Source organism: Chamaea fasciata, unplaced genomic scaffold, assembly GCF_029207755.1.
Source record: "Chamaea fasciata isolate MVZ Bird 193981 ecotype frontalis unplaced genomic scaffold, bChaFas1.0.hap1 SCAF_8, whole genome shotgun sequence".
NCBI lineage: Eukaryota > Metazoa > Chordata > Aves > Passeriformes > Sylviidae > Chamaea > Chamaea fasciata.
In genome coordinates, this window is record NW_027094093.1 from 5366246 (window position 1) to 5394138 (window position 27893).

The 27893-nt window shown below is 42.4% G+C and overlaps 2 protein-coding genes across 2 annotated transcripts in view; one reads left to right on the top strand and one right to left on the bottom strand.

Annotated features, from left to right (window-relative positions):
• Positions 1-11653, bottom strand: part of CPS1 (carbamoyl-phosphate synthase 1) — a 179740-nt gene extending 168087 nt beyond the window's left edge. The window contains exon 1 of the mRNA XM_066189456.1: positions 11280-11653. The gene's annotated coding sequence lies outside the window, so the exon portion shown is untranslated. The remainder of the gene's footprint in view (positions 1-11279) is intronic.
• On the top strand, positions 11616-27338 carry ACADL (acyl-CoA dehydrogenase long chain). Its single transcript, XM_066189454.1, has 11 exons — positions 11616-11887; positions 13351-13512; positions 15918-16055; positions 16459-16623; positions 17530-17596; positions 18826-18990; positions 19635-19736; positions 20993-21106; positions 23186-23313; positions 25297-25383; positions 26680-27338. The coding sequence occupies exons 1-11, from the start codon at positions 11814-11816 to the stop codon at positions 26771-26773; spliced, it is 1296 nt and encodes a 431-aa protein (XP_066045551.1). The 5' UTR covers positions 11616-11813; the 3' UTR covers positions 26774-27338.
• The last annotated feature ends 555 nt before the right edge of the window (positions 27339-27893 follow it).

The window sequence follows — 27893 nt, forward strand, 5'->3', positions numbered from 1 at the left end:
CAACCCTTGTATTTATCCATTTTGAAAATGAAGAAACAGGATGATTTGGAAACCTAATGACAAGGGATTCTGGGGGCTTTTTAGAAAATACACAAAACTGTCTTAAACAGCTTTAATTTCATCAACAAATCCCACCGAAAGCATACCCCAATCTGAAAGCACAGTGTGGAAATGCATAAACAGCTTTGGTGCCTCATCTGTGGGAGAGCAGAGAAACCTGTTTCTTCACCCAAAAATCATTTAAAGGTTGACCTTTTTTCAACCTACTGCCTCCATACCAGTAAAACAAGCATCACTTAGAGCTGTGTTCCTGGGGAATGCTCCTCACAAAAGGCTGCTTTCTCTTATGTTTTGTGTTCACCTAAGGAAAGAAATACTCTGCACAACCAACCCCTCAAGAGTGACTGAAGAGACCAGCAGCTGAGGAAGGAAAGCCAGCCTGCATCTGTTCAGGCTCTGAACTGAAAGAGTAATTCTCAGTCCCTGTCATCTGAAACCTCTTGCCATCACTGCATTTGCTTTGTATTTTAAATAGAACATGGTTAATGAACATACTTTCCACTACTCCACCCAGCTGACAGTTTAACTCCTTGGAACCAAGGCTAAATTCCCAGAGGAAGGTCAAGCTATGAATCACCAGTCCTTGGTACTCAGCACTAGATCCACCAACTGCCACAGGGAGCAGGACAGCCCGCAGAACTGAGGTGGAAGTTCTTGTCAGAAAGTTTGACAAGAGGTGGCTCCAAGGATTGGCTGCAAGGATGTAATTCTGCTCTTGGCAGAGACTGTATTCATTGAGTTAGCCACTATCACACATCTCCACAGCTGTTTCTGCCAGGCCAGGGATAGCCAAGAATTCCCTTGAAGAAGGGGATTCACGTGCACAGAGCAGAAGGGAACTGCAAGAGGAGCAATGTCCCTCCATCTAGCACTGCTCAGTGGTCCAGGTTCCCGTCTAGGAAAAGGCAGAGGTTGTTTTCTACAACTCACAGTGTTTTTCTCTAACCCGAAAGTGTCAACCATGCTATCAACAGAAAGACCTCTAACATGCAGGAGCTGAGTATCAGAAACACAGATGCTGCTCTTAAAATGAACAACTGTTTCTGCACTCTATCAACATTCTCCCTACTCTTGGGCCGTATTTTAATTCATTTTACAAGAATGGTTTCCAGCCAGTGGGTGATGCAGCTCTGTGCAGAAACAGTCACTATATGGACAGAAAGGAACATTTATCCAGGAGAACAATGCACAGCAGGTCAGATGTGCCTGATGTGTCAAGAGACAGCTCTAGAGTGTAGAACACAGTGAGCTCCACCCACTGTCTCAAACTCATTTGGGCAAAGATTGTTCATGCATGTCTCCTCAAAACTCTCTCTGTGTGGCTCTCTTTTCTCATTTCCAGGAGCTGCTAGACACTGGTCATTCCTTCCTCCCACCAACAGACCAAGAAACTGAGGAAGCACAACAGATAACATCGCCTGTGTCCTTCACACAGATCTGCTAGCCCTGACCCTCATGGTGCAAAGAGGAAACGCAGGAGAAGAAAGTTTAGCAAAGACATCCTCTTTCTGGCAGGCAAACTTGACTGTTCACATCACTAAGACCTTCCAGCCTTCATATCCGTCTTCTTTACATTAGTACTGAGGTATTTTTTAAAAGCCACACCACACACAACACTCCTATCTGAACAAAATCCACAAATGTAACCATCCCAGTGAAGTAAACTTGCTTCAACAGCAAAAGGTTTTCCTTTTTCACATAGCTCCCCTCTTAAGGCACTCCATACCATTATTACAAGAATTGTTCCACTTCAGCATGTTTTCAACCAAACCTCAGACTTTAAACACAACACATCTAAGCACCCCTCTTCTGAGTTGTTCCAGTTACGCTTGCAGGTCTCTAGAAGTGGGTGGAGCTTAGAGCCAAGTGTGTGTGACCAGTTTGCTACTCTATACCACTCACATCAGGGGGAGAAAAGGGTGAACTTGTGCCATTTTGTTCTGCTTCTTCCTCAGAGAAACTGCCAATGACTAGCACTCTGGACTCTGTGTTTAAACCACCCTCTCTTTTACATACTTTTGTTATTAATACTGTTGCTTGTAAATTTTTCATCCTATTGCCTGCTTTTATCTCAATCCACAGTCTCTACCTTTGTCCCTTTCTCACTACAAGGGGCAGGGAAAGGGAAGCAGCTTATTTGGAATTTAATTCTAGCTGGTTTTAGAACACCACACAAGTGCTATCTTATTGTCAATGCAATCTTCCCACAGATTTAAATCTATTCTCTTCTTATGCCAGGGAGGCTGACTTTTACAGGGATACAAGGAAGTGCTCAAACATACAACAAAGATACTTCTTTAGCAACCTGTTATTTCTCATTTATTTTCTAACAAAAAAATGCAATACTTTCATTTACCCAGGTACTTACATTTACTTTAAAATGAAGCATCAAATGTTGCTGAAAATATCAAATTTCACACACACCTACCTTCTAGACTAATTGGCACAGTGCATATCAGACCAGGGTTTCTCAGAGCATTAAACTGAATTTTACATTATCAAAATCTATGGTCTAGGAGGATGGCATAGAGGTGTTCATAAACTATCATTTCTCCACCAATGTAGCAATAATGGGTAGCAGCACTCCTAAATCAAAATGTTTGTTGTAAAAGAAAGGCTACTGCCAGCCCTTTGGAAAGGCTTTGCACTAAGAAATGAATGAGGCAGATTGATAAAAGCTATAAAAAACATCCATATTATTTCCTCAGCAGCATGAAAAGTATTTCAAGAGGAATTATTCACACTGGTTAAAAGAAATAGCAATGATAATAGTTATTTGCAATTATACTTTTAAACAGAAAAATTCACTCTCATCATGTCTCCTCAGTTTACATGCACCATTTATTTTGTTGGAGAGTACAGTCTTATGCTGGATGAAAGGCATTGGGGCACAGAGAAATGTCACAGGATGAATTGTAGCCAGTGGATGCAAGAAAATAAGCTCCTGCTCAACCTCACAAACATCCTTTGAAGCTCACCTGGCTGCTATATGAGTAAAACTGATCAATGAGGAGCACATTAGGAGAAGGACCAGGACAGGGACACAGCACAAAGTCCTGAGAAAGCCAATCCTAAAAGCAGCACCTCACGCTGGCTCAGCAGTTATGTTCTCCAGAGCCACCTGGAACACTGCTCCTTGGTGTGCTTTTCCCTGTGCCAATCTTTTCCTTCTCACCTCCATGTTGTCTGCTAGGCAGCAAAAGGAAGTGACTGTTTTGCCTTTAGTGCACATCAGAGCATGCAGGTTGGAACAACTGCCAACCTCTTTTGATCTTACCTGGCAGGACAGGGCTATGTAGCACGCGTCGTGTCCATTTTCCATAAAGGCAGACCCTTAAGAGAACCAGAAGTGAGGAGAAGTGTCTAACATGCTTCTACCTCACCACGCTGAAGGTTGTTTTTCCAAGTAGCTCTGCTGCAAGAACCAAGAAATCACAAGTAAACCCCATGCACCACATGGAATAAAAAGAGTAAATGTCTCTCTCATGGTTGCCATGAGATTTGTGAAGCAGGCTTGGATGTGAAAATGTGAAGAAACAAAACACCTAGAATTTGTTGGAGCTGGGGAAAAAAAGTCTCATGTACTTAAGCCAATCACATTTTCAGGGTTTTGGTCTTGAAACTTTATTCACATTTCATGCAGATTTGCAGTTGGCAGCCACAGAATGCTTGCACTGAAGGGAAGGCCTTGTGATACAACCCCTTTAAAAAAGAGCTCCTTTCCATGATAGAAGTGTTACTGAATTCAAAGCTCCTCTGGAATTGGCCGAGCTGCATGAGCTCCTTTTAAAAAAACCTCAAGGGCATCGCCGTGCTTAACTTTTCATAGCTGGATATAAAGGAAGAGAAAATAATGAAGAAACCTTGTAGTTAGGTACATCTTGTAGGAAGGTCAGTACAGCTCAGAGTTTGCAACCTCAAAAAGTTGAACTTCATTGTCACAGAAAACCCAACTGGATGTCCCCTTTAGTCACAATCCTCTGCACACAGTGCATGACAGTGATTGTCTCTGCCCACAGCTACGGTGAGCATGGTGGTGTTCAATTTCCTAGAGCCTAACTAATTAGCCAGTCCTAAGAACATAACCCTCATCCACCCAGCAGAACATAGGGTGTGTCTGGGGCCACCATTTAGTATTAAATGCTTGGAGTAGAGGCTACAGAGAGCCTGTGAGACACTTTTAAAACTTTACAAGAGATTATGACTGAAGAAAGCCTTAAAATAGCTGCAAACAAGGAATTGCTAGCCACCCTATCATTAAAGTGTAGACATCCAGTAAGCAAACAAAGTTTCTAGATTTGTTTTCCGTGAGTCCCGGTACTCAGGACTCATCAAGAAGTCTCTCTTCTCTGAAGAGAAGCAGCTCCTTCCAATTCCAGTAACTGAACTCTTTTCCAAGGCTCAAGAAAACCCTGGGATTTTTTGGAATTTTTAAATTCTGAAACCAGCAAAAAATAAGAGAAAAGATATACCTCCTTCCAGGTAAAAGGGATTAATTGCTTCTTATGCTTTTGTTACCCAGCTTAGAATTTTGCATCATTCAAGGAACAACAAGAACATTGTGAATGGTGTCATGCCATATACACCTGAAACCACAGCCTGGGCTTCTTCTTAGGCTATTACATTCCTCAGCTTTACCAACTTGGAGACACAAAACCAAAAGAAGTTTTCTCTTTTATATTTCTAAGTATCAGCTCTCCAGACTACTTGCTCAGGAAGGCATTTTCTTTGCTCGTGACACAAAACCAGACATATATTTTACTCCACGCTATACTGAACACTACCAGTTTTTAAGTTGTTTCCCTTCACGCACATGACGGTGCTTATGAACTGCCTCATTAGTTTAAAAAGTGCTTTCAGTTCATAGTTTCTCATCTGTAACCATCCTGTCTATTTCAAAAGCTAAGGCTGTTTTTAGATGATAACAAATAAAACACTTCTGCCTTTGTTTAACTTAAAAGGTTTCTTCTGGTCTGTCCCGTAAGTCATGCAGGAGTTGATGCTCTCACTGTACCTCTTGCTCACCTCTGATAGAAATTCAACAAGTTTCCCATCTGCTCTGGTCCAGGCTGCTACCTGAACTCCTCTTTCCCTTCCTGAAGACAAAATGGACCGGTCGCCCTTTTGTTTTCTGGGCCATGCAATCAGCCCATGGATTTTCCTTCCCCAGGCGCTGTTTGAGTTTTTTTGGTTCTGTTGTGGGTGGGTGTGTGTGGGTAAGTTTCCAGTTCATATCTAGCATTTATTCAATCCTTGTCTGTGCCTTGCAGAGACCCCCCCCACACACACTTTTCTTGTTAATAAACAGTTCCCTTTTTTCACTTACACTCACTGGTATCAATTATCAATTTCACCTCATTGGCAGAAGGGAGTTATTGAAGCCCTTTTCTCTTTAGATGAAACACATTCCAGGGTGTTTTCTCCTGAAATTTGTCTCCACAACCAAGACAGCCAGCAACTCTGAATTGGTGAGAGTGTTTTTAGGTAAAGGCTGAAGTGAAACGGATTGCAGCCGAAGACCTGTGAAGGAAATACTGAGTAGCTCGTTAGAGTTACTGTATCCAAACCCCCAATGACTGATAAGTGAAATGATACATGTGTATTCTGCACATTAAAAAAAAAAAAAAAAAAAAGTGTTAAAAAAGCAGTAAAGCTGCAGAATTTAGTATTAGGAAACCCTAGCTTCAAAACTACTTGGCACTTCTGAAGAAAAAGTAGTTCATGAGTGTTGATCTCAGTGTTGTCTTTATCATTTCAGATCATGATAATTTCATTTCTATTAAATCAGCCAAATGGAGTGGCTTTCTCCTAAACACCAAACCAAAACCAAACATGAAGTCTGAAGCTGTAAGCATCGATAGTGCTTGAACAGAGATGCTTTAAAACACTATTAGGAGTATTTCATACCACAACACAGGATGCCACTCATTTTGATTCTGATACAATAAAAAGTACAGAAGTATAATTTCATCCTAGTACAACTATGACACATATTACACATCAAGGGAGCAGTCCTTTTCTGGGAGATAATGCCTGACTTGTGCAGCCCTGTTTCATGCAATGCTTTCAACCTTCAGCAACATCTAAGTATTTTCATGTCTGCTGTGCTCAGCAAGTGCCTTTATGTGCCTTTTATATTCTCAAACTGCTGCTCTGACCTAGGTTGCTCAAAAATCAAGTGTGTTTTTAATGGTCTGCAGCTGATTTACATAGGACAAAATCCATCAAGAGACAAATTTCACTGAAAATTTGAATTCTTCATAGCTGTCTTTGAGAGCTTTTACCTGTGCCACGTGCTAACACAAATACAAACTGATGAGCACCTGAGTAGTTGAAGCTTCCTTCTTTGGTATCAGACTAAACAAATTCTTCATAGAGAGGAAACCAGACCTTCAGTGTGTAACTTCTATTTTCACTGGGAGTGCAGACAGTTTCCCAGTGAAACCGCTGCTCTCCTTCAGCTTTTGTAGAAGTGATTTTGAAATTATTTACTGAGCAACTCATATGGTCAAGCTCCAAATTGGTGCTGCTGCATGCTGAAAGCTGCTGACAGCTAACTAACGGACTAAGATACGCCTGCATGGGCTTCAGGACAGCATCCTAGATTAGCAACTTTTTAAAAACATGTTAGCTTGAGGTTTCATGTTGGAAGACCCAGGGAAAACAAAATCTGCCTCCTGGTGAGATATCATCTGTCACCACCACCTTCAAACCTGCCAAGTCTCATTGTAGCCCTGGTTTGTGCCTGATATGCTTTAGTTTTCTGAAATTCCTTTCCCAGGGAATTTTCTGTAAACAAGAAACATGTTTTAGTAACTGCAAATTGTTTACAGTCTTTCCCTAAGAGGGACTTCTTGATGTCCCTCCAGTCTGACCAATGTAATTGAAAATGTTTGTCTTTGCTTCACCAATCGAATTGGTCTGTGTAGAATGGTATAAAAAAAGAGACACATTCCAACAATAAAAAAAATAATTTTCAGCCTTCTGAAGTCAGAGTCTTTGTGTTGTTGTAGTGTACAACAATGTCAGTCTCATTCTCAGCTCATGAGTCTCCCTCACTTGACTCCCACGTGGCTCCTTCTACTGATTCACAGCTACTGCTGAACCTCAGACCCAGGCCTTGGAGGGCTGTGGGATCTCTCTGGTGCTCCTAGGCACAGGAGATGGCTCTCCTGCCAGCTGTGTGCCTGTATGCTCCATGTGTTCAGTGTCATGGTGCCCTGCCAGGATGGAGGAAGGAGGGCTGGTTAGCAGGGGCCCATGCCCACTCGAAGACATGACCATTGGCTGCTGCTTGTCTGCGTCTGTCGCCTCGTGTCACACGACTGGCACTGTGTGACCCCATGCAAAGGCACACTAAGGAGAGTCATGTATCAAGGGAGAGGTAAGCTGAGAGCTCTGCATCTTATTCCAGCTCCCCCTGCACTATAATGCCAACACAAAAAAGTTGGATGAAGAACATGGAGGTCCCCTGACGGGCACCCATGCTAAATTGGCACTGTATTCTTCTTGAAAAAAGACAGCACATCAGCTTTAAATAACCTACTCAGAAACCAAACCTCTAGGCTATTCATATCGTGAATGTTGGACATGAACAGTTGGACCCACTCTTTGCAACACAGACTGAAAGTCTAAAAAGGAAATAAAGTGCTTTGTGAGAGGGGCCAGTGCTGCCAATTGTGTTTTCAAAACCTCTGGTCAGATCCTGCAGCTTGGCTTTACAGACAGTATCACCTCCACATGTGGCAACAGAGAGGACACAGATAAACCATGGCTGTTTGAGCAGGAGCTTCCCTTATCCAGATACCGAGATTTTCTGTCAGAAATCACCCCCAGGGCTGGAACATGGTGGCAACAGCTCTCAGGTGAGCTGGTCAGAATGACTGATCACTCCAGAAGAAAATATCTATAAGCAGATCTTCCACTTCAGATTTGTACCTTAGATAGCAAACATTATTCAAAGGTAAGCACATGACAATAAAGCTCTTAGAAAAATTAGGACAGTTGCATCCAAGGGCTACATTAATGTGTAGTTTTTCACATTAAGTGGTTTGTTATCAAAATAAAATCTAACATGCCTATCCCTGGAGGAGAACACCCTTCCACAGCAACAGATGCTGCTGCAGATGTAACAGGACTAATGATATCTCACCTCAGGAATGAACATGGAAAGTTGCAGGTGAATTATTTGACAGAAAAAAAGCATACAATGAGACTTGTTTGCTCAATTCCTTTAAAAGCTCTTTTACTTTGCAGTGGGAATGAAAGACTGCAAAAATTATCTCTTCTTAAAAACAGATAATTCTTTTTATATGGCTGTTCTTACCTGAATATATTTGTGCAGTCTTCATGTCTGGAGAATACATGTTCCTCAGATAAACATTAAGTTTGACAAAAACCAACCCAATTTTCATTTCAACCTGTCTTACCCACAGAGCTTTGAACACTTTTTCTCCAGGTAACCTACAATTCCTTTATTTGCTACCTTGGTATCTAGCAAGGCCATGTGCATTTTTTTTTTCAGCAAGATAATGCTTTAAATTACATTCACTGTAGTAAACATGTTAGACATTGTTCACAGCAAAGCAGACACTGAAGAGAATGCAGATCCTTTCCAGGTGTAGCAATGACTTACTAATACTGGAAATAATGAAAAAAACCCCAGCTATAAATGGGGGACTGAAAAGAGACTGCTCAACCAAAGCCCAAATGTCACAAAGCCCTCAGGTCAGGGCTGTACACAGGGCAGGGGAGCCCTCTGACTTGCTGTCTTTACACTATGCTGGCAACAGGTCTAACAGCAGAGGAGTGGATATTGTTACTTCTGGGTCTGAGGGGAGTCACAGGGTTTATCACAGAGTAACAGAGATCTGGGCAGGTTGGAGCGGCAAAGGGAAAGGTCTGCTGCTAACCCAGCAGGGGAGAACTACTAATTTGGGACAATTTACACCAATAGCCCAGGGCAAACCATATTCTCTCCTGAGCCACCTACAGCAGAGTTCAGGAAGGAGGGACAGATCATGTACTGGTATGGGAAATGACCATAAGAAAGAGAAAACATCAGCATGAAGGACAGAAAAATAAGAATTAGAGATTCCAGCCTGTGACTACGCCTCCAGGAGGAACAGATGTGCAGGGACCAGACAGTGCTGGGAAGGAGTACAGTACTGTCACTTAACCCCGGCTCTGCTGTGTCTCTGTAAAGACCCATTAGGCTGTTGCAAGAAAAGCACAATCCTGAACTGGAAACACAATCTCTGAGGAGCAACAATGCATTTGCGCTCTCTGTTCTGTTGCAGTATCTACTTCTACTCTGTTTTCTGCAAGCACATTAAAAAGGAAAAAGTTTCTTCTTAATGTCCTATTTTTTGTAGCCACCCCTCTTCCTCAAAGAATGCCGAATGTCAATCTGATTGCCACTGTCGGTTTAAGGTATTTCCTGATCCCAAAAATGGATCCTTGAAGCCTGAAGTTTACTTTTCTGCGGCTTAGGACAAGATCTACCATCTCTCAGCTCCATTACAGTGCATAGGTGCATATGTGATGGGATATGCCCTGACAGATTTTCTTGCTACAACAAAGCTACCAAGACAGTAAATTGGGTGACCTGGCATCCCTGAGAATGCAAATCTCCCTGTCAGCCTCCTGCTTGCTAACAGACCTATGGCCAAGGTGTTGGGCTTACCCAGGAGCCTACACCAGCTTAAGGAAGGCACTTCCCAGGAGGCTGTACCTGACAGGACCTCATAAACATGGCCAAATTTTACCTCTAGGCATCCAAGTTCAGTAATTCCCAACAACCTCCTTTTCACTTCTTCCCTCTCAACTGCTCCTGCATGCTTCCCTCCTGCCTACTCCGATATAACAACATGAGATCAGACTCCCAAATGAAAAAACAGGACAAGTTTCCAGGCTGCAACTGGTTTTGTGATGCAGATGCTTCTCTCTGAAAGCTGAGACACTGAAAACAGCGTCCCTGGTCGAGAGGCATTGCTGCTTTCAGACGGGCCCATCCATAGGCATAGCTATTCCCCTAGTGCCATCTCCTGGCTTAAGGTGTAGGAACACAGGAGCAGAAAATATTTTTTCTATGTGTTAAAAAACTTTACAACGGGTTTAGACTATGGACCAATACAAAAAACAAACAAACAAACAAACAAACAAAAAAAAAAAAAAAAAAACAAACCAAAACCACCCAAGCAAAAAGCATTCTTTCAACAGATTTTGTACAATTCACTCCCAATAAAGTATTAGTTTAAAACGATGAAGTTTTGAAAAATATCTTCTGGTCCAATCTGCTTTGCACTTTGAGCCTTTTCAGCATTTGTTCTATTTCTCAACAAACATCAAGGCTCAAAAGCTCCATTTTGCTGAATTTTTGTGTGTCATGCTATGACTCCAGAAAGTAATTCCTGAAAGTTCCACATCACCACACAGGAAGTGAGGGAAGTGCATAAAACCCCAGTTATGAGAACTGTACATAATTTTAACCCCGTATTTAATGATGATTGGTAACACATACTTTCTAGATATCAGATCTAGTTATGAGATCTCCATGTATATCTAGTTCTATCTATCAGTTTGTAGGTCAGGGTATTGGTGGTAAAAGTGGAGAAAGATGCCCATTTAAGGCTTAAACTCTCCCAAAATGGCTCACCTGGGAGAGTGACCTCTGTCAAGACTGTGCCCTCTGCAGCAGGGTGACCTCAGGAGCCAAAGGGATGAAGAACTATGAGCAGACTGTTAAATCTTTATTCTTCTCCCTACTTCCAGGGGTTTGCTGTTCCTTAGAGAAATGCCTGCTCTGATATTGAGCCCCCCCAATATGTGAATAACTGTTTGAGTAAAACTTCGTGGATATATATATATATATTTTTTTTAGTTGTTAATCAGTACAGTTATGAGCATAGCAGGAGGAAAGGTAATTCTGGCAGTGGGAGATGGTGACCACTGGCTCATCGACCACATACTCAAAACAGACTCCAGACTTAAACTGAGGAAAGAACTGCACGTGAGGACTAATTTGCATGAGAAGTGAGAGTTGTAACTAGCAAATAGGGGGTTGAGTACTCATTATGCAATATAATGTATGCTTTTGTCTGTTAAAGTCTATAAGTAGTGTAAAGCTTTGAGAATGGCGAGCTACCCTTTTATGGGTTACCACCTAGCTCCCTACTTTATGCAAACTAGAATTAAAAAAAAAAAAAAACAGAAAATACCTTGCCTCAGTGCATGAATTGGTGGAATGGGCAACATTCAGAGCAACGCCTCCATCCTTTGGCAAGGCCCCACACACGGTAATCATAAACCACCTCACTTAGAGAACCAGCACTCAAAAAAAAAAAAAAAAAAAAAAAAAGAGAGAGAGAAATGCCCAACAAGGTAAAATGGCGAAAACGCCCCGTGAGGGGCAGCCCTCAGGGGAGGGGGCTCAGGTTCTCGCCATGCCGCCCCGGGGCGGGGACAGCGCCTCTCCTGAGGGCTCGGAGGGAGCAGGCGGTAGCCGCGGCCCCGCGGTCGTCCCTCACGCCGGGCGCCATCACACGGGCCCGCCTTCAGCGCACACCGCCTTCGTCCGGCCGTCACCTTTGCTGCCGCCCCCCTGATTGCAAAGCTCCATTAGAAACATAGCAATTATCCTGCCGTTTCCCCGCACTCCCGCCTCCGGCCCGGAAGAGATCAGCAGGCGTAGGTAGGCGGGCGCAGGGATAAGTCGCGGGGCTCCCCCGTCCTGTCCCGCCCTGTCCCGTAAGATGGCGACGCGGCTGCTCCGCCTGCGCGGCCTCCTGCGGGCCGCCGGCTGCCGGCCCTTCTCCGCCCAGCCCAGGTGAGCGGCGCCGGCCTCGGCGGGCAGCGCTGGGGCGGAGGGCACCGATCCCCGACGGTGGGTCAGCGGCCCCGAGCTCGCGTTCCCGAAAGACCGGCGTGAATGTCTTTGCCCGCCGGCTTGGGGCCGTCTGTGTGCGCTGTCCGTTCTGTGCGGACGTGTGTGCGCGCCTCCGTGTGCGTTTGGAGGGTGTGGGTGCGTGTGCTCTGGATACGTGTAGCGTTGTAGGCGCTGCCTGTGCGCCTCCGTGCCCCCATGGCAGGAGGAAGCTGGGGTTTGGGGAGCACCAGCGCATCCATCGCCGTGATTTCCCGACCTTTGCTCCAGTTCCCGGCGGCAGCGAGTCCCGTGGTGGCAGCAGGTGACAGCGACCTTGGCCGCGCACCGCCGAGGCCCGGCTGCCCCCCGCCTTCCCCGGGGGCTGCGGCAGCGCACAGGCGGGAGCGGGCTCACACCTTCCAGTTGTCTTGCCCAGGACTGTGGCTGAGAATAAGGGAGCAGCCAGGCCCTTCCTCCCCGTGTGACATGTGGGCCACAATTGAACAGAAGGTTGGGTTTAAATAAAACTCAACATCGTCTTAAACAGCTTTAAAAATAAGGCGGAGCTCTTGAGAGAGTCACTGTGTGTGTAGCTTTGAGGGTACAAAATACTCAACGGGCAAGTTACTGTATCCCATTTTTTTTCCCAAATATTATTAGAAGTAAGTAAAGTCTGTGTTGCTGGGGGATTGCTGCACTGGCAGAGCCGGAGTAACTACATGTGGTAGTAACTAAAGACTTTTGCCTTTACAGCCGAGTAAATAAGCATAGGCTCCGCTGAGGTCTGTAGGACTACACACAGTTGATGTGCAGAGGAGCTGAGAGATTAACAAAATAGTTTGAGAAAAGTGAATGGCTTTTGCATGTAGTCAGCTCTGTACTTCAAATTTCTGGTGTTTCATGGTAATACAATAAAAGCAAGTCAAAGGATCCAATGCGGAAATATGAGAAGTGAATTTTCATTTTAGCCCTAAAGTAGTATGTCATCCTTCACGTTCCAAACCCCTACAAAAGTGTTCTGACCTCTTCTTTCTTATTTCATCACTATACTTCCTTGTGTGGTTTCTATTTACCACTATTTCAGGGGTTTTTTTGTTGTTGTTGTTGAAGCATTCTTTTATTTGTATTTGTATGTTTTCATTAGGGTAATTTTAATTTTTTTATCTCTATATGTACTATTATTGTTTTTAATTTGTTTGAAGTGTTAAGGACAAACCAACCTTGCTTTACCTCCATTAATAGTCCAGTGGAGTGCAGTGCATGTTAATTCTTTGTACTTATCATGGGTGCCCTTTAGACTTAATGGTGTGCCAGAGTTGGGATGTGAACTGTATTTAGTAACATGTGAGTTTCCTGCCTTTGAAAAGGTTTATGCAAGTAGGGTGCCTGTGTCCAAATAGATGCGTTAATTTGTCTTTTTTCAGTCCTCTTCAGACAGAACAGCATGGCACAAAGCGCCTGGAACCATCTTCTGCTAAAACTTTGACTGATATAGGCACCCGGAGGATCTTCTCATCAGAGCATGATATCTTCAGGGAGAGTGCCAGGAAATTCTTTCAGGAAGAAGTGCTGCCTTTTCATGCAGAGTAAGATAACCTCTTGAACATTTTGGTTTGTCGATACTAATTTTTCCCCAAAATGCTTTTTGTGGCATTACTCCAGATACAATGGGCTCTAAAGGTTATTTGTTTTCATGTGCAAGCTTTCTATTTCAAATTTACCGAATCAAAACAAACCTGTGAAAGTCATGAGTGAAGGAAAATCACACACAGCCAAAATTGAATGCATCCTTTGAGCTCCAATGTAGGCGATCTGGCCTCCTCAGCTTAGGCCCATGAGCAGACAAAATGCAGCTTGCAGAGCTGCAGCAAAGTTTCCCTGCCTCTAGGATTAACTGACACAGATGTTTTTGGGGCAGGCTTAGGGGACAGTTCAGTTCCCACACTGTTGGAAAGTAGTCACTGGAAAAGGCTTTGATCAAGTGTTACTGTCTCTCTTGCAGTAGATTTTGTAGCTACATGCAAGTACACATAGCATGGTGAGGTGAATTATGTAATACCAAGATACTTGTATGAAACATCTTTGTTTGAATTTCATTATTTTTTTGTTTCTGTGGAAATATTCTGTACAGGGTAGAAGTGAATTAGAGCTGGAAGGTGGTTTTAGCCCTTATTTTAGTGGTGAATAGGAGAGAAGTTAGCCCAGGGTATGATTTTGAACTGAAAGGGTCAAGCTGAGGTAGTGTCTTAAGCAATTTCTAGCTTACTTGATGTGAAAACAGCAAGGGATAAAGGGCTTATTCTGAAATTGCCCTGCTAGATGAGAGGATCGTGACACAGCTCAAGTGTGTATCCACAAACAGCTGAGGTGCCTCAGTTGAGTGGGTGGAGCATCATGCCTCTGAGGCAGAAATGAGCAGCAGGAGGCTTGCAGCAGGGTTGGTGCCAGTTTTGTTTTGTTGTTTTTTATCTTCAAACCACAACCTTATAGTAATATGCTCTTCCACTCTACAATTGTATTCTGTCCATAAAACCAGATGCTTTCCCTCATATTGTATTGGAAGGACTTCCAGGACAGGTTTGTGTTCATGTACTGGCTCTGCTTGAGGTTGCTGAAGATCCTATTTGCCATCTTGCTGACACAACAATTTCTCAGGGAGGCTGGATCAAGTTGGGCTTGTATCCTTGCATCACTTCAATGACTGATGAACCACTCTGTTCTCACACCTTCCAAGTAAATAAGGAGGCTTCAGGCACAGCTTATTAATTGTCTGGGCTGAGGTGAAGAGACAAATGCAGCATTGCTGAATGCAGCTGTGGATTATTGTGAGGAGGAGAAGCTTTGGTGCTGGGTGAAGTAGAGACAGGGATGTCCCTGAAAGTGGGGATTAGGGGGAGAGCAAAGATGGTAAAAAGAGATTTAAGATTTCCAGTGTAGGAGCAAAAGCTCTGTGAATCAGCTTGAATACTGGCACAGGTTGCCCAGAGAAGCTGTGGCTGCCCATCACTGGGAGAGGTCAAGGCCAGGTTGGATGGGGCTTGGAGCAACCTGGGCTAGTGAAAGGTGTCCCTGCCTGTGGAAGGGGACCAGAACTGGATGAGCTTTAAGGTCCCTTCCAATCCAAGCCATTCTGTGATTCTATGATTGTGTTTTATGTGTAGGCTAAGATACTTGATTAACTGCAGGTAAATGGCGGTGGTATGGCTCTGCTGCACACAGGTGCCTCAGAGGAATGTCTCTGATATAATCTGTTTACCATATCATTTTAAAATTGTGGCATTAGAAAAAAAAAAGGCATTAAATAAAAAAAAAGAGGAAACCTGGACTGTTAATGGCCATCCAATGTTCTATTGAGTTGGCAAATCCCATAAAGAGGCACTAAATTTCCAAGAAGAGGTGATCCCTGTGGCATTAAAGTTTGCAAACTGTCAGCAGATAAGCCTCAACTATCTATTAACACAAACTTGAAAGTACCTCAAAGCAGTAATTTGCCAAGATACGGACTGGTAAGAAGTGCACAGGGACAGAATTTTATACAAAACTGACTAATATGGTATCATTCGGTTCTGATAAAGCACATTTCATTGGTAGAGTTGAAGTCTTTGACTTGAAAGATACTGATGTGTTACACTTGTTTTTTGTGTGGGTAAGTGGAATGTTAGGAGGATAAAGACCTGCCTGTAATTATCCAGATGGTTGGGGCTAAATTGCCTAAATCCCAGTCTGGTATAAGAGTCATAACAAGTCTTAATGAAGTTTTGTCAGGCTTCACATTGGAGGCAGGAGTTCAAACTTGTTTTACAGTGTCATCCGTAGACCTGAAGATTACAAACACTGTGATTAAGCCACTGCTTCTTGGCTGTGACTTACAGTTGTCTGTGTACCCCCACACTGTCCCTTGGTGTTCCAGTGTGAAGAGGCAGCTGTGACAGGTAAACAGCAGCACCTGGGGGGTTCAATGTGTGACCCTGGTTTTGTGTTTGTTTTGCAGATGGGAGAAGGATGGCCAGGTGAGCAGGGAGCTCTGGGAAAAAGCTGGACAGCAGGGTCTGCTGGGTGTTGCCATTGCTGAAAAACATGGAGGCATTGGAGCAGATATTCTCTCTTCAGCCATTGTCTGGGAGGAGCAGTGAGTACTGCATGCTTCAAGAAGAATTTCAATGATCATATTGTTTGTGACTGGATTTTTTTTTCCATAAGTTATCCTCATTATGTACTACATTTGCTGACAGAAAATGATGTTATCTTTCTTGTTTGCATATATGTAAATCTCTCCTGTTTTAAGTAGTCTGGATCATTGTTTGGATAACACTGGCTTTGTGACTAGGGGAAGCTTTTTTTTTTTTTTAGCCTGGTAGGTTATGTACCCATTTGACTGTGAAATTAAATTCTATAAATAGTGGTAAAAGTGCCAGAAGATCTGAGACTTCTGTGCAGTGGGGTTTTCTTCATTATTGGGTCTGTGTTGTAACAGTGCAAGTTCAGTGTTCAAATCTTTGGTTCTGAACCTCCTCCCTCCCTTTTTTTTCCAGGATGTATGTTAACTGTACAGGCCCAGGGTTCAGCCTTCATTCAGATATAGTCATGCCCTACATTGCAAACTATGGCACTGAAGAACAGATTAAACGCTTTATCCCCCAAATGGTTGCAGGCAAGTGCATTGGAGCTATTGCCATGACAGAACCTGGGGCTGGCAGGTAAGCCAAATACTGAAACAGTGGTCTCGACATTGTTTGCTGTTTATTTGTCAGTGAAAAACATTCTGAGCCTCCTGGTTAGTTACTTTACAGACTAGACTATCCTCCATTGTAGGTAAGACTTGAAAAACCTGTTATAGATTACTTTATTGCAGCTTTGTCATTTCAAAGTAGTAGCTCAGAATCCATTTCTATATTTCCCACTGTGAGCAAATAGGCTTTGTATTTGTTTTTGCAGTCTGAGTTTATAATTACCAATTTGCTTGTCATGTGAATATACTTACAACATGAAGCATGGTCAGCAGGAAGTTACATACCTTGGTAAAGAAGGCTTGGCTTTACTATTAGCTTTTTCTGTAGAACAGAACACCGTGTTTTTCTTTCCTCTGAATCCTTTCAGAGAAATGTCCCTCCTTGCCCAGCACTGTGCCTGGAGTAGACACTACTGATCTGACCAGTTTCCAAAGGAGGGAGGGACACATGAAGTACAAAACCTGTTGGTGTCGTGTTTCTACAAGGGGCAGATGTTGCTCGTGGCTTTTCCCAGAGCCTCCTGATCAGGACTGAGCCTGTGGAGAGAATGTGGTTTTATCTGGCATTTGTTGTCTGAGGCTTACTGGTGTAAGTGGATGCTGACCTGCTGATGTCAGTGCTTGCATTACATCAGCTCCCACAAGCAGAGATGGGGAAATGGGACCTCGTGCTCCTGTGTAGATTTTTCATCCTTTCCACAGTGTGCTTGGGGTTTCTGTTACACTCAGCTCTTTCACCATGTCTCACTGTCCTTTCCTCGAGCCCATGTCTGGATGGGATAAAATCTACCTTATTTTGGACTGGATAGCATTCAAGGTACAAATTGCAGCTTCTGGAATGGTTTTTTGAAGGATTTTTTGCATTTTGTTTTAGTGATTTGCAGGGAGTACGGACATATGCAAAAAAGGACGGAAGTGATTGGATTCTTAATGGGAGTAAGGTAAGTGCACTGACATACGTACTGCTCATAGACTTTGGGAACTGAATACATCCAGCTGAATGCAGCAGGATGTGCACCACTCTCAGCATCTCCTCCCAATCCTTTTGGTTTGGAATTTTTGTGTGGGTTATGTTGTAGGCGGGGATTTTTGTTCCAGTTACTTTTTTTGTAATAGGTCTTGAGATATGTCTGTTGCAGGCAATTTACAAACTGATTTTTGGGAGGGCTTGTATAGTGTTTTGTTTTGGTTTGTTTTTTTGGGGGGGGGGGGTTTGTTTTTTTTTTTTTAGTTTTAAGCCAATTAAAAGGCTTATTTTCCCTTAAACTATTAAAAGAGGGGAAAATGTGCTGTGTGGTATGACCAGTATGGTTCTTAGTCCTGATGTTTAACAATAAAATATATACACTATTGCTGTGAAATGTTTTGTGGCCTGACTAAAAACTTGTATTGCCAAAATGCAAGCTGTGGAATCTTTATTCAGGAGCTTGCTGGTCTTGTTAGAAAAACACCAAAACAGATGTTCTCACTGTGTTGTCATGCTGTGACAAAGCAGTTCTCTCATTACCATAATGAAAAATAAGAAGGCAGAAAGTGTTGAAGTGGGAGTGTGGGTTCAACAGCCAGTTTTTTTGAAAGCTGTGAAATGTCTTCGTCTTCTTTTGTACTGCTGCTGATAACATAGTACTGATAGAGGCTTCTGGTCATAGCAGGAGTGATGAGAATCATTCAGTGGTGAGAATGTGTGCAAGCAGATACAAATGCATAGGTGCTAAAAAGGTGCTCATGCCACTCATTTGAAGCCAAACAGGACTGACAGCTTTCTTCTGCTGGACTTAAGATGGATCCATTTGACAGGTTCATGAGTTGTTCTGCAGGATAATAGTAAGCAGTTGTGACAAGAAGCCATTGATGTTTTTGAGTGTTCTGGCTTACTAATTTAATTTCTAGACAAGAGAACCTCTGTGTTTCTTTAATATCTACAGTTGATACTGTATTCCTTCTTTATCATGGGACAGACAAAAGATACAGATCTGTGCATTCTTTACCTTCACACTTCTGCCCCACAACATGCTTCTCAAATTAATGTCTGCCTTGTTCCAAAACACTTAGTATCAAAAGCTTGAACCTTGCCTTTGAAAGTGTCAATGTAATTTTACTTCCTGCTCCTTGGTGATCTCTTCTAACCTCTATGCACCTTGCTTTATTCTGAGTTGCCTGTTTTTTCCAGGTGTTCATCACCAATGGTTGGATGAGCGACGTAGTGATCGTGGTTGCGGTCACAGACCGGGAGGCCCGGTCCCCTGCCCACGGGATCAGCCTTTTCCTGGTGGAAAATGGAACTAAAGGTTTCATCAAAGGGCGCAAACTGAACAAAATTGGCCTCAAAGCTCAAGTGAGTTCGTACAACCTCTAGTGCAGCAGACTTGGAGAAAGTCTAAACCCACTTAGTGCCTGGCAACTGCTAAATAAATACGAGATGGAACTATAGTTCTATTCTAGTTGTTAGACTTCAGAGCACAAACGTGCGACGTGTTTCTGCCTGTGGAAGTCTGAGGGGTGTGATGTGCAAGGAGAGGCTGAGGAAGCTGGATGCATTTACTCTGAAGAAGCCTGGAAGAGCAGGATCTTACTGATTTGTCTAGCTGTAGAGATGCTGGGGCCTGATCCTTTTTGGAGGAGCAGAGTGAAAGGGAGAGTGGCAAAGGAGAGAAGTTACCTCAAGGAAAATTCTTAGTAGGTATTAGGAAAAAAAAGTCCACTAGGAAAGTGATTGGATACTTGCACAGGGGCTGAGAGAGGTCCTGGAGCCTTCATCTTTGGAGCTTTGGAAAGCTGAACTAGACAAGGCCCTCAGCTGATTGTTTTTCTGAAGCTGCTCTGAGTAGGATCTAAACTAGATGACTTCTGGAGGATCTTTCCAGGCTAAATCTGGGATTTCACATTGAAGTGCACAGCAGCAAGAAAACAATAGGGAAAAATCAGTTTAATGGGACGAGAATGCCAGACTCTGAGCTGTTGCATTTCAAATCCTCTTAGGACACAGCAGAGCTGTTTTTTGAAGATGTGCGGTTGCCAGCCAGTGCCTTGCTTGGAAAGGAGAACAAAGGCTTCTACTATCTGATGGCAGAGCTCCCTCAGGTAAAAGGAATGTGAGTGTTTGGTGTCTGCAGGAAGAATACAGAGACAGTTTTTGGCATTAGTCCTGAAGTTCATGTTATTGTGGTGTACTGGATGCCTTTGTAAAACCCCCAGACATTTCTATGGGTTAAGCTCACAGGAGAAACAGCAACCAGATATTCTCAAGAGGTCAAAATGACACAAGTTTACTGGCAAAATACAGGAAGTCATAGAACTATGACAAAGGATGTAGTACAACATCCAATTAACAAAAAACACTTACCTTAACATTAACTTAGTCTGTTTAACTTAGCAACCTTTAAACCCATCCAATGTTATGTTACCCAAAATCTTCCATGAAAAGAAAATTAGAAGAAGAAAGGGAGAAAGATAGATAGAAAAAAATTACAGAAAAACACACATACAACTACCAACTCCTGTGTTTCAATGAGGATGAGGTTCTAGCTGTTCTAGCTCTTCTGCAAGTAGAAACATATTAAAGTTACATGGAACTCTGTTCATATAACAAAGTAAAGAAATTGTTCAGCTGCCAAAATACCTTCCTAGTTTACAAGTCAGTTTATGAAGTTTTGGAATTGTTTAGGAGGACAAGGAGGCAATGACATTTTTCAAAATGTGTCTGTGCTTTGTCAAAGCTATGATGTATTCACCTCATTTGGTAGGGATTGTGTTTTTTAATTTTATACTGTGAGTAAATACAAGACCTGATCAAAGGAAATTTTTTACTGTTTTAAATGGATGTGCTCATGAACAGGTTCAATGCAATGCATCAGACTGTTTCAATGTTGCCGGAAAAAAATTGTTCTGCATTCAGTTTTTGTTTTTCACCACGCAATGAAGAAGGAAGAAAAAAAAAAAAACGCAATTTTTGTAGGGTTTTTTTCCCCTAGAGTTGTCCTATTGAAATTGTTAAATACAGTTGTTGTTTGAACTGAGAATGGAAGCCACTAATTGAAACAGAACCTGATGTGAATTTTTCATTTGGTGTAAGATTCCTGTGGTCAGTCTGCAGCTGTTTTTTGTGTCCTTGTGATAGAGCATTGTGCCAGTAAAGACTTAAAAGTGAGCTTTAGACAGCAAGGCATTTGTCCAACTCATTAATTTTGGTAATGCAGTATGTCTGGTTTGATATTTTATGTGACTTCTGCTCCCACTCCCTTAATGAACCACGCTGAACATCTGTGTCCTAATTGTGCATCTGATGCAGGGAAATGTAGGACTAACTCAACTGAATTCTGTAATTTGTGTTTCAAAAGGAAAGACTGCTAATTGCTGATATGGCTCTTGCTGGCTGTGAGTTCATGTTTGAAGAAACAAGGAATTATGTGAAGCAGAGAAAAGCTTTTGGGAAGACAATTGCACATTTGCAGGTGAGTTAGAACTGAGCCATTTGTGTACAGATTGTAGTGTGTGTTTGCTGTACAGCTGTGTATGTGAAGTAGTGAACAAATGAAAATCACTAGGCTGGTTTGAAAGGGTCATTTTCAAAGCTTGCACTGTTTGGACTGTGGCTCTTTTTGCCTCTATGCCCATTGTTCATTTTTGAAATGCAGAAATAATAATTTTTTAAAAACACCAGAAAAGCCTTAATGTATGTATTTTATGATTTGGGTAGGTAACCTCCCAGCACTGCTGCTTCTGAGAGGGAAATAGGTAGCAGGAAGTACAGTGGCTCCTTGCTGCTGCTGAAGAACCATTCCCTTGATGATCTTAGGCTTGCATTTTACTGCCAGAAGTCCTAATCACAGGGTCCATCATACCTGCCTGTATCAGTCTATGCCTGAAATCCTGGGGGCTGCCTGTGCTGGTAGTGTGTTCCTCTGCACATTGCAGAAGAATTATTTTGGAGGCTGCTGGAGGAGGGGCCTGCCAGCAGTGACCTTGCTGCCCTGCAGAGGTGCTTCATGAATGCTGGAGTGAGATTCCTCAGGCAGCAGTAGTCTGGGTGTTTGTGTGACTGCATGTAGGGCTGTTGGGTCATGCTTTGTGGGCAGAGCTCACTCCTGATGGGGGTAGGTAATTGAGTTTTGGGACGTTGGTGCCCACACTCTTTAGCTGCAGTCATAAAATAGATGTTGCTTTCCACAAGGTTGCTATACTACAATTTTCCTGGCAATGACATGAACTGTTAGGGCTGAAGGAGGCCAAGCTTCTGCATGTTTGGTTTATAGGCTAGAACTGACTCCTATGGGCTAAAGATGTCGGCTGCCTCTCTTTTTGATGTACTTCTGAAATAATTAACAAAGAAATCCCTTTCTGTGTCTTGAGACTTTGTCAAACTCAATTTTTTGGTTGTGAAGAGCACCAAAACTGAAACTTTTAGAGGCTGGAATGCTAAGTATCCTTCAGGAGATTATGATCTTCATCTGTTTTTAAAGTTAACTTTCAGGAATCCATAATTCCAGATGGAATTTAGTATGCACACTGTGTGACTGAAACACAAAAGAACGATATTTTAACTTTTTTCAATGTAGGTAGGGGATGCTTCCTATTTGTAGTAATTCACTGTGCAGAGATCTCCAAAATAATCTCCTTTTTTGGGCTAGGCCACCAGCAGGTGGACGATAAATTTCATAAAGCATATTATTTTTGCCAAAATAATGGATCTCTGCATATCTCTTTAATTTCCTTTTTTTGTTGCTTGATGATTTGAATGTGCATATTATAAACAATCATTTCCAATTAAAACTCTGCCTTGGGCTACTTCATTTATTCATGCCACATTACAGCATTTGAAATGAATTCTTTCCTTGTGGTAGTACACTGGTCCAGTATATTTGTTGTCAAGGGAAGCAAGATTTTTTTTTTATATATATATGTTTCTAGAACTGAAATAGGAAAGAACTTTCATTAGTGGGTGATGTTTTTATCCCCTCCCTATCAGAATTACAAGAAGGTGGTTGAATGCCTGCCTGGTTTGATTTTACAGGACCTTATCCAATGTGACAGAACTCAGTGCTGAAAAACTTTCTGATAGTCTAAAATTTCTTTCTTTTCTTTTTCCTTCAGTCTCTTTGCCTGTAGCTTAAACTCTGAAGAATACAGAGAAAAAGCATTACATAGGTGGTGAAATGTTATTAATTGGGAAAGTTCATGGCTCTACAGAGTGAAAGGACGTTCCCTCACAAGAGGGAGCCAAGAGTGACAGAGGACTCTGGGCCTCCTGCCACATGCTCTCTAGGAATTTGTTTTCCCTTTCTCTTGTGCTTTTTCTCTGAAATTTGTGTTTTGAATTGACCTTGAGAAGTAAAGAGCAGTAACTTTGTCTAATAAGACTGGTGCATACATAATTGTCGGGAAAGTACAGTGTCTTCTGATGTACAGGGCCAAAGTTTGAAATAATGATTTCTAGCAGCAATCCTTTTTGGAAAATGCTACATTTTCTACCTAAAGTATTAAACTGCACTATACTTTTTCCCTCTGCCCTCTCTACTCACATCCAAAACAAGACAGTGCAGCACAAGTTGGCTGAAATAAAAACGCAGATTTGTGTGGCCCGAGCTTTTATGGACAACTGTTTGCAGCTCCATGCAGATAAACGCCTGGACTCTGCCACAGCCTCCATGGCAAAGTACTGGTATGTTGTGCTTACAGTCATCTGGAAGCGTTACTTGCATGATCTTAACTCTAATGATGTGCTCAGCAAAAAATCAGTTCCATTGAAAACCAGGGTTGGTTAACCAGATCAATTGCAAAGTAAAGGCATGCTTTTAAAATAGGATTCCATTAATAGCAAGATCAGGTCTCTGCTTTACCTTTAAGTAAGAGCAAGTGCTCCATTGGTATCTAGACAAAAATTTACATTTTATTGTTAGCAATTTGTTGTTGGGTGTTTTTTAGTTTTCTTTGTTGTTTTTTTAATGGGGTATATGGCTTGGCTTGGCTTTGGTTTTTTTTAAAGCAAGATTTGATTGTTTGGAGCCAAATTGAAATACATGTGAAGCTCTATGATACTGTTTAGTTAATGTTACTTAACAATAGCTGTTTGGCCTAGCCAATTCTCAAAGCTATCTGGTTTTGAGAAGAAATAGTTGGCTACAGCTGTTGCTGTTACTGAGACTGAACAGTTCTTTTCTTTGTTGTCCAGAACTTCTTCTGCCTCACCCCATACTTAGTGGTGTTATATGTTAACTTAGTTTTACTAGAGAAAATCAACTGGAAACATCTTAAGGTAGTGGTACGTGAATTTGTATCGTATTAGCTTGTTGCAAAGATGGGAGAAAAAAAATCACATGAGACATGAGCAAAGAAATTTACGGAAGATACTCATGCTTACAGTTTTTAGGCTTTTCAAAATAAGTATAGAGGAAATGAGCAGAAATATTTCCAATGGAAAGGAAGGGTTTTGAGTGCTATTCCTGGCAGTGATTACCTAGAAGTACCAGGTACAGAAGCAGAGGCATTCAGTTCTGAGGAGGAGGAGTCAACTAATGCCAGCTGAGATATGCAGACTCACTTGCTCAACAAATTCCCCTAAGCAAGGCTTTTGAAACTCCCTCACTTTCACAGCTGTTTGCCATCATGATTTGTTGTGGATTTCCTCTTTCCTTAGTGGAATCCCTGTGAGCCTTCCACAAGACACACTTAAATGGTCTAGAAAACGCTTCAATGTAGAATTGCTTTGTTCCCTAATGTAGTAGGAGATTGTCTCTAGTCTCGAATTTTCCTTCAAACTTTTTTGTTTAGGCAGTGATTTGAGTTAGAGCTTTTTGGATTTTAAAACCTGGTTTGTGCATCTCTTTTTTCATATCTGGAGAAAGGTCTGTAGGGTTGTTTTGGTTGATTTTTTTTCTTGTGGTGACAGGTTGTGGTACATACATAAAAGAATTTGAGAATATATTTAGGAAAGAGAGTTGCAATAATTCACTGCTGCAGAATTACAGTTGGTATAATAAACTGTAAGGATTTAAATGAATGAGGGGATGTTTTGGGAAAAAGGCCATTGTTCCAGGAGAAGCAATAGGCTTGTCATTTTCATTTCTTCTGCTGCCACTGAAAGCTGTACACTTAGAAAGTGGTTTTTTTCATGTCTTCCAACTACAGCTTGAGTTTCCAGTGCAGCAAGTTTTTTCTTTTTGCTATTAAATCCATATTTTGCAGTTAAGAAATGCTGTTAGAGAATTACAGTATGTTCTAGAATTGAAGGCCATTGTAGAAAAGGCTATTGACTAAGTTTATTGCAGAAAATAAATTATGCCCAGGTGATGGGTATGCTCAAAGAGTATCCTGGTGTGTTGCTAATGACAGTGGTGGGGGAAAAGCCTGGTTTATTGTTAATTTCTGACAAAGCTGAGGGATTTGGCAAGGGAAGAGACTGTTTTAACTTGCTTCACAAAAGGGTTTTCTTGGCCCGTGAGAAAGGTAAACAAGCCTGTCTTGAAACCTTTCCTTTTCTGAAAGCTGTCCCATAAAGGGAACAAACCTTTAATGCATTCAATTGAGCAGTATTTATTTCTTACTAACCATGTAATGTTTTTGTCTTGTTAACATACCTCTATCTTTTGTAATGTTTTGCAACATAATGTCCTTCTAAAAGCCAGTTTCCTTTTGGCCTTTTAAGGTGCTCTGATCTCCAAAACAGCATCGCCACTCAGTGTGTACAAATGCACGGAGGCTGGGGGTACATGTGGGAGTATCCAATTGCAAAGTAAGTGTAACATTGCAGATTGTATGATAAAAGATTCCCAGCAAAGTCAGATGAGGCACTTCCTTCCAGCTGCCTGTTGGTTGTTGAGTGTTAGTAGTGATTTACTGTTCCTTTTCTAATCGTGTTTAATTGAAAGGGTAATTACTGTACAGACGTCTGCAGGAAGGCTTTGTTTGGATTCTCCAAATAACTTATAAGCTGTTCAGCAATTATTGTCTGGTTCGTTTCTTGGTTGGTTGGTTGGTTTTTTTCACAGAAGAGAAGCTGTTTTTTTAGAAGAAAATGTTAATTGAAAAAAAAAAAAACAAGCAAAACTATAAAAGTAGAAATGAGGGGAGCTACTTTGTTTTATCTGAAATTAAATGCATATGAGTGAAGAAAACGTGTTGATCAGATGCCACTGAGTATCAGATTGTCAAATCAAGGGCATAACTGGCTGCATTCAGCTTTTTTACACCTTTTAAAATGAAAAGGTTGAGATTTTTATGTAGAAAAAAGAACTTGCCATTCCCTTTTTTTTCTGACTTTATGAATTTAGAGACATTTATGGAGTTTTTGTACATATCCTTGTGTATTATCTGTGAAGTTTGTGTACAGGCCATGTGACACACTAAGCAGAGATTTTGGTGCTGTTTTTATTAAAAAAAATCAAAGAGATGATAATCTGACAGTAGAAACAGCAAAAGCAGGACTGCTGTGCAGTTGTCATAAGTAAGCTGATTTTTTTGACTGAGTAGGTTTAGATTTCTTTAAAAATTTCGAATATATGGAGTATAAAATGTTGCTTTAGAATCACTTGAAGACACGTTTGGGGTGCCCTTGAACCCCTGCATGTCTGTGTGTACAGTAGTTGCCCACACAGGGTTTTATTATCTCTGTGGTCCAGTAAGATGTAGATTTCCAGGGAATGCCACATTGCTCCTGGACTGCTCTCTGTGTGATGAAGCAGAATGAAGATGGAAAAGCTCTGTCATCATACTGTGTGCTGCCATCAGGAACAAGAGTTGGGAGTGGAATAGTAGCAGGTTTATAGGGCTTTATTTTTTTGTTTAATTAGAGGCAGTAGAGACTTTACACTATAAACAAGCAGGGAAGGGATACTGACCCAGTTCCTGGTTGTAATATTCTAGGTAGTTGAAGCCTCTTAGAAAACAAGAACTACTTTATCAATGGGGAAGAGTATACTTTGAAAAGAGGGATCTCTAAAAATAAAATGCTCTTTGGTTTTTTTGATTGTATGTTCATTCTGAGGTGTTGTTTGTAATATTTCCTTGTTTTGTTTTTTTCCTCCCTCAGAGCTTTTGTGGATGCCCGTGTTCAGCCAATCTATGGTGGCACCAATGAAATAATGAAGGAACTTATTGCTAGAGACATTGTCAGTGACAAGTAGGGCAGTTGCTTACTACTTCACAGAGTCTTGCAGAATCCTTTTTCTATATTAATAAGTGGCATAAAATAAGACAGAATGTAAGTAAAATAAATGTGCTGTATTATGTTCTTCAAAGGAAGTGGCACTTAAACCACATGTTGGTAATAACAGTGTGCTTACATGCAGGATATATGATATTTAATGAACTTAAAACTTAAATGTCTTTGTACAACACAGGGTAGGTCTCTGAGTGGGAGTTGTGGTGGTGAAAGAGAATTTTATCTCTAGAACGTTGGGTAGCTTGAAATTTCAGACTTGAACCCATTGTGTTCAATCCAAACCTCGCTTTTCAGAATCAAATCTCGAGAGAAACCATATTCTTAACAAGATTAAATATTAATATAACTTCGAATTTCTATTTCCCCTTGAGAAGCAGAACTTGACACTCGTGCTTGTTGCTGCCATACACCTGCTCACTGCGCGGCAGCCACCTGCTGTGCAGCTGACCTCTATGTTTACATCTAACCCGGAATGCCTTATTTTAATTACTTTGGTCAAATAAACATAATAAAGCATTTCTATGCAATCTCTTGCTTGTCTGCGGTTACTTCAAAGGCCGCGGGGAAACGGGACTTCTTCCTCCGTGTCCTCAGGGCGCTGAGGGGGGAGTTCGGAGGGAAGGAATGTGATGCAGGTGAGCTTGAGGGCTTTTTACTGGCGATAGTAATTTGGAATGCGTGTGTTTGTGAGGTTTTTGCGCTCTTTAACCATGCTGGGCGTTGAGGGGCTGAGCCCGTCCGGAGCGGGCAGCGGCGGCGCACCCTCATCTCCCACACGGCCCCGAGGCTCGGGGGGAGGAAGGACAGGGCGGTGTCCTCGCGTCAGGCGGGGCCCCGCCAATGGCGAGAGGCCACGCCCCCCGCCCGAGCCACGCCCCCCGACGCCCCGGATTGGCCGCGCTCCTCCCCCTGAGGCGCGGGGGAGGCCCCGCCCCGCCGCGCTGCGCTTTAGCTGGGCGCGGACTCTTCAAGAGCGGCAGTGTGAGCGGTGGCGGGCGGCGTGCTGTGCGGGCTCGAGGCGGCGGCGGCGGCGCCGGCGCCGCTGCGAAGAACCCGCCGGACGCGGAGGCAAGCGCGGGGCG

Excerpts from the sequence above, each read along its gene's own strand:
- ACADL (XM_066189454.1), top strand. The coding sequence starts at position 11,814 with ATGGCGACGCGGCTGCTCCGCCTGCGCGGCCTCCTGCGGGCCGCCGGC. Across the intron at positions 13,513-15,917 it reads GTGCTGCCTTTTCATGCAGA|ATGGGAGAAGGATGGCCAGG; the intron begins GTAAGATAACCT and ends TTTGTTTTGCAG. Across the intron at positions 17,597-18,825 it reads GGATTCTTAATGGGAGTAAG|GTGTTCATCACCAATGGTTG; the intron begins GTAAGTGCACTG and ends TGTTTTTTCCAG.